Below are 7,233 nucleotides of genomic sequence, written 5' to 3' on the forward strand. Positions count from 1 at the left end.
AGGCTCTATATATGGTTTGCTCCACCTTCTAGTTAGATTCCTCATAAAGAAACCATCTTCCTCGTATCCCTTCTCTTCCTTCGTTGGCTATACTCTGCTCTTCTCTCTCTTTCTTTCTCTGAGCTCTGAGGCCTTAACCCTACCGTCATGCCTCCTCAACAACCAATCCACTGTCTGGCTTTGCTCCACTTTTTCCTCCACCTACTCTTGGTGAACAAATCCAATAGCTATCCCCTGAAATCAAGAGTCATCAACTAGCTAGATCAGAAAAGATGAACTTTACGAAAAAGAAATACCTCTTTGCTAGCAATGTCCCGAATCTGAGCTTTGACGACCTTTCCATCAACATTCAAGCTCCTAGTAGCGAACTCCACACCAATCGTAGACTTGGACTCGAGAGTCGATACTGAACTCGTTCATTGTAAAAAACCTCAAAAGCAAATTCGACCTCCCTACTCCAAAATCTTCGATCAAATCCACCTTGAAGAGATAATCATAGTCGTCTTCTGCTCTATAACCAGCCATCACTTTCCTCTTCTTTGCTTCTTCTTCTTTCTCTTCTACTACTACACCTTCTTTGCAAATCTTAAGGAAAAAGAAGAAATTTCGGCTTAAATCTCTTCAAACAAAGCTTCAAAGCGTGAGATTTCTCAGAGAAAGGAGAGGTTTGATAGCTCAATTCCTATGGAACTTTCCCTTTCTAAATTTTCTCTTCTTTTTCCCACTTTTTCAAGAGAAGGAAATTATTGGATTCTATGGATCGGAAAATTGTGCCGAAAGGAAAGGATATTTTTAAAGCAGAGGTGTAGAAGGGGAAAGGAGGTTGTGAATTGACTTGAATGGGTTTTTTCAGGAATGGAGCCTAGAGAAGGAATTAGGGATAAAAATGGAGGGGAATGGGATACCTAGTGGCAGAGGGGATATGTTCACTTGTGCATAGAAAACAGTGGCAACAAGGGAGATTGATGGGGGAAAAGAGGGTTCTTTCCGTGAGGCCCAGTAAATTCAGGAATTGTAAATGATGATGATGGAGTAGAACGAGAGGAGAAAGGAGGAGGGGAGACCAGCAGTTGGAAGTTTAGATCTTGTTCCTCCATTGTCAATCACTCTTGAACCTAGAAAAGCAGGGGCGTAGGGGATTTGATGCAGATTTTGTATTAAAATCCGAATCTGATGGATTTTGAGTATCATAAAGGCAATATTTGGTATTCAACATGTAGGGGTAGTTTAGGTATTAGGAAAACTAATTTAATGACATAACAACCATTTCTCACGGTGGGGATGATTGAAAGAGTCTTTGAGTTGAGGGGAGGGAAATGATATTTTTAAAATTATAGTCATTTGTTAGGTATTAAACTTAGGAGGGAGTGATTATGGAGGAGGTAGTGGGATAATTTTCCTTCTTAGTCGTAAATCTATATTATTCATTAAAAACACAAAAAAAAAAAAAAAAAAAAAAAAAGATTGGATGGATAATTAGGTAAACCAAACCCAATATTAAGTATTATAATTTTTTTTCTTAAATTTAATGATTCTGATCGGATAATCGATGTACCTAGTGCATGAGGCTCTCGCATGTGCAAGGTCTAGGTGAAAACTACGCAGCCTTACCCAAAGAATAACGTCTCTATTGGCGAAGGAACTTTTTCTTTCTTATGAAAGACATTTCATTAACCTAGAAACGTTTCTACCCAAAAAAAAAGAAAAAGAAAAAAAAACCTGGAGAAAAACGTACAATACGCCATACAAAAATGTAAAGATTCTCAATAACGATTATAGATTGCCGTCTATTATCTCTAGACACTAACTCCTGGGTTCTGGCTCCTACTCTGTCCAACGGCCAAAGTCGCAAAACCCATGAGGAACTTCCTACGCGAAGTATAAATTAGAGAGAGAGAGACGGTTGAATCAAATGTTTGCGTGAGCAGAAATCTCAGAGAAATCGTGATTGGATTGCAATGAAGTTCGTCCGTAAAAATCTTGTTCCCAATGGACCGGGTAGCGTCAAGGTAAGAAATTTAGAATAAATAAAGAAGAGGAAAAATAATAAAATGAAATAAATAATGACAAAAAATACGCAATTTTATTTCTATTCTGTTTTCAGTCTTATTTATGTTTTGGATTATGGGCAGATGATTCCAGAGGAGCCTGATGACCTCTGGCTTTCTTATAATCTGATCACTGAAGGTGACACCGTTATGGCCGTTACTGTTAGGAACCCGTGTTTCATCTCTCTCAATGCCTTTTTATTCTTTATTTTAGTTTTAATAAAACCATTGCCTTATAAGTTTTTTATTTTTTTATTTTTGGTAAAACATTGCCTTAAAAGTTCGAAGTTGAAATAAATTCTTGTTAGTATAAACAAAATATAATTACGATGGTTTATTTTCTTAGTACACTATTGTTTTGTGAGATGGAAATTGGGTGTTCTTGCATTCCTTCTAATATTTTGCGTTATATTGTGGGTACTGGGTAGGCGAACAGCTTAGAGGCTTGATTGGTTTTGAATATATTTGTGTGGGCGTTGGGCCTTCTTCAAACTTTGATTCTATATGAATGATCTTCTTTGAGTTGAGTTGAGTTGAGTTGTATCAAGAGTTTGTATACCTGAAGGAGCTTCAATGCCCAACTTATAAAGATGCTTAAGACTGTCTAATACATTGAGTCTTTCCTGTATGAGAAATAAATATTTGTCAAGCTGGAGCATTTATTAGTTTGGCCTATATTAGTGATCAAGATGTTTTCTCGTATCAAGGTTTAAGTATCCTTCTATATCCCTCGATACTAATCGATACGTATCATATCTTTATGGTACCGATATGATATCTAAAAAAATTTGGTATTAGTATATGTAAGAAACCTCATCCTTTATATATAATTAATTTAATGCTCTTGTCTCATTTTGCTCTGTTCACCTTTTCATACATGACATATTTTACATATTACTTATTTGTTGTGTTTGACGCTTCAAAACTGTATTTTGCATATATCTTGAACATTTCCATACGTTTCTTGACTGTTTTCTTTCATATCTTTTGCATATCATGCGTCTCTATGATACGATATGATACGTCTCTTAAAATCAACCATACGATACCCAATACAAATACTTTAAACCGTGCTTCATATTACCACATGTAGGACCTGCTGACGCTACAAATAGGGTTTTATTGTTGAAACTCTGGAAGGATGAGCAATTTATCAGCTTCATTTAAGATCAATTTCTTGCCTAGCTGTCTGCATGTATGATGTGTAGTTGAAAAACACGAATATGGTAGGAAGCTAAATTAGCACACAAGTTCTATTTGGTAGTGTAATTTTGTCAAGAATAAGTCATTACCAGTAAATTATTTAAATGAGATATATCATATATGTACTTAGAAAGGGCTTCGTTGAACTCTTTTACAAATTTTTTTGTGGTGAATGTTGTGGTTGAAAGCATCTCTACTACATTCGACTGATCCTTTCTCTCTAATTGTTACACATGTATCTGGTGATAAAATTGGCATGCATGTTGGTTCTTTGTCCTTTGTATAATAACAATATATGAAATTCACATGTTCCTCATGAATTGGTGCTAGGTTGTTATTATAGGTTGATGCAGATACGCATCCGTGGAGTGACTCATACCCATCTGGGTATCCAACCAGAGATGAGCCGGACCCATATTGAGTCCTTGGTCTAGTAGGATTTTAGAAATTTACTTTATTTAGGAAGATTGTCTTTGATTTTATTTTATTCACTTTATTTTACCAAGTTAGGTACACGTAGGATTTAGAGAGTCGATTTGCAATTTGTTTCCTAGTTTAGGGTAGTTTTTTATTTTAGCTGAGTTTCTATTTTATGTCTTTTATTATCCTTTAAATTGGTTGTAACCAATAGACAAGTCAGATTGAAGAATGAAGTTATAAGTTGATATTGTGGTGCATGTCTGCGGGCTGAGTGTGCGATTCTCCTCCCCCCCCTCTTTCTTAGTGACTTCTTCCTCTCCCTTGCGACTCTGAGACTCATTTCAGGGAATTCTTCCCGATCCCTACCAGTCCTCCATCAATTGGTATCAAAGTCGAAGGATCCCATTCCTTCCCCATTTTTCTTCTTCCCTTCCCATCTCTGTTTCGATTCTACCGAGACTGAGAACAAAAAAAAAAATCGATTCTGTCTTCTCTGTACAAAATCGATCCCCCCTAGTTTCACCGCCCTTCTCTCTCCCAAGTTCCTGCAGTTGAGCCCTTTTAGGGTTCTGACAACCAAACAAAAAAAAGAAAGAAGAAGAAAGCGACAAAGAAGATTGTCGTCCCTGGGTTCTACCAATATCAACGAAGAAAAAAAAAAAAGACGAAGAAGACAGAATCAGAATCCGGAAGAAGAAAAGAAGAGGAGCAGAGAAGAAAAGTATAAAAGAAGAAGAAGAGCGAAGCAGCGCAGAACAAGAACGAGAAGAAGGCGATAAGAAGAAGAAAGAAGAAGCAGAAAAAAAAAGACGAAAGAACAGAAGAACAAAAAAAAAAAACAGAAGAAGAAGAGAAGATGAGAAGAAGAATAAGAAGAAGAAAGAGTAGCAAATAAAGAACATACCTGGTTCAACCGACTCCTATCCACCGCTGGTCGTTGAGCTCCATCTCTGTTTTCGTCTCCGTCGAGTTCCCCTAGCTCAGTCTCCAAGAAGGAGAGGCCCCCTCTGTCCGTAACCCCAACCCATGATTCCCTTTGTTTATTTTTTTCTTTTTTTAATTCTTCTGATTTTCCAGTATTGCCCCTCTATGCTTCCATTATTCCTAGTTATCTTTCTTTCTCCTTATTTCCAAGTTGTCCCTTCCTTTTTTATGAGTTGAAGTCTTTTGTATTTCAATTTGAGCTTTCAAAAAAAAAAAAAAAACTGACTGATGGATATAGATCTTTTATTAGATATTCGTCAATAGATGCAGCTGGTACGAGAGAAGCTCGATGAGATGCAAAAACTTTACACGGATTTCAAATCCACAACACACTCTACCTTCAACTATGTGATCTCAGCCATTGAACAACAGGTAGACGAACCAGAAGATGAATCACTAGAGGTAGAAGACGAGATAGCGTCATTTGAAGTTGAAGATCCACTTGTGGAAGATTTTAAATCAGCTGATCTCTTCAGTGAACCGATCGATTTTATTTTCCCGAGTCACTACTTCATCAATGAACTTCGTGTCGTGGATTTCATATCATTCGATCTTGGTTTTGATGGTGACTTCATATAGGCAAGGATGAATGCTAATCGATTTATGTTGATTCTTCCATTCTACAAAACTCGTGGACGAGTTTTTCCCAATATCAAGGGAATTGATACAGTTACACACCCGTGGAGCGACCCATATCCATCTGGGTATTCAACTAGAGATGAGACGGACCCACATTGAGTCATTGGTCTAGTAGGATTTTAGAAATTTATTTTATTTAGGAAGATTGTCTTTGATTTTATTTTATTCACTTTATTTTAGCAAGTTAGGTACACGTAGGATTTAGAGAGTAGATTTGCAAGTTGTATCCTAGTTTAGGGTAGTTTCTTATTTTAGCTGAGTTTCTAATTTATGTCTTTTATTTTCCTTTAAATTGGTTGTAACCAATAGACAAGTCAGATTGAAGAATGAAGTTATAAGTTGATATTGTGGTGTGTGCCTGCGGGCTAAGTGTGCGATTCTCCTCCCCCTCCCCCTCCCCCTCTTTCTTAGTGCGACTTCTTCCTCTCCCCTACGACTTTGAGACCCATCTCAGGAAATTCTTCCCTATCCCTACCAGTCCTCCATCATAGGTCTGTTAGAACTCCCTATGGGTTTGAGTTTGAAACCCTATTGAGGAAACCACACAGGAAAAACAAGAACACGAATCTAATAAAATTATGGAGGATCGATTTGTACCTTTCACCTAGTATGCTGAAGATGATTGATGTTGGTCACTCCCACTTTCGCTCTCTTGGCTTGGCTATGGATCTTCTACAGCCCCTTAAACCTCCTTGATTCTCTCACTTTAGTGGTAAAGTGGGGAAGAGTGAATAATAGCTGTAGGGACCCAAAACCTAGTATTTATAATACTGTCCTGCACTCAAAACCCTAAACCACAATGGGTTGAGCCAGCATATCCCTAAGCTTGAGAGTGGACCGAACCGGTTCATGCAATTTGACTCTCACCTATTTAATCAACCCGAATAATTAATTTAGCCCATAAATCCAACAATCTCCCACTTGGGCTACATTAATTATAAGGATGTCTTTTAAATTGGTGTGGGCATAGAATCTTATTACATTAACCACTCTTACTGTGATTCAGTTGAAAAACCACTCACATCGAATAACAGCAGAAGATACACCTCAATATACGGCATACAACTTTCTGTTATTACAAACATAAGTAAGTTTCTTAACACGAATCTATGTGGGATACCATCACAGAAATATTGACATATCCTCAAATTACACTGTTGTCATTCCATGTAGGTCCTTAACTGTGATATTAACCTTCACTGTGGCAAATCGCCTTTGATCTGTGGTTAATATCTAACTGTGGCCTTTCGCCTATAAACTGTGGCAAATATTGCCTATGAACTGTGACAAATACTGTCTTAAAATGTGGCAAACATTACCTTTTGAACTGTGGCAAAATATTACCTATAACCAAGACAATTACTGCCTATAAAAACATTCTTAAATGAAATCATAAACCAAATATTTCAATAAATAACTGTGCATAATGTAAATGCTAAAACTTAACCATAATTCATCAAACTGTGCCCCAAACATACGGGCTAAGGTTCAAAACATAAACAAATACTAAACAAAATCAAAGCTCCCACTAATCAAGCATTTCAAATAACTGTATGTAAAGAAATCCTAACTACTTGATGGGACCAAATTTTACTTGCTCTCAATTACTGGTGATCATTCTACCTCACCCTTTCTTGGTATCATCCTGCTTATCAACCCCAGAATTCTTCCTCTTCTCTAACCATTTCTTGAAAATAAAACAGTCCTTCTTCACATGTCTTTTCTTATGGCACCAGAAACACTCTACGTTGTTGGTATTCTCTTCATCCTGAGCCTTTTGAGATGTGTCAAGTTCTTGAGAGCTATTATTCCTGTCATATGGCTTGGCGCTTCATCTGTTGGAAAAATTTTTGTTCCTTCTGCTTGGTCCACCAGAAGATCCCTTGTGGAAAGTTGCATGTGCACTCTCAAACCTAGTTTGTTTCAATTTTTCTTCCTC

General features: G+C 37.1%; 1 protein-coding gene across 1 annotated transcript; it reads left to right on the plus strand.

Moving 5' to 3' along the window:
* Nucleotides 1-1,958: 1,958 nt before the first annotated feature.
* On the plus strand, nt 1,959-5,234 carry LOC122062308 (protein PELOTA 2-like). The gene is made up of 3 exons (XM_042625914.1): nt 1,959-2,009; nt 2,133-2,210; nt 4,920-5,234. Exons 1-3 carry the CDS (start codon nt 1,959-1,961, stop codon nt 5,232-5,234), a joined length of 444 nt encoding a protein of 147 aa, XP_042481848.1.
* Nucleotides 5,235-7,233: the final 1,999 nt, after the last annotated feature.

Source organism: Macadamia integrifolia, unplaced genomic scaffold, assembly GCF_013358625.1.
Source record: "Macadamia integrifolia cultivar HAES 741 unplaced genomic scaffold, SCU_Mint_v3 scaffold100, whole genome shotgun sequence".
Lineage (NCBI taxonomy): Eukaryota > Viridiplantae > Streptophyta > Magnoliopsida > Proteales > Proteaceae > Macadamia > Macadamia integrifolia.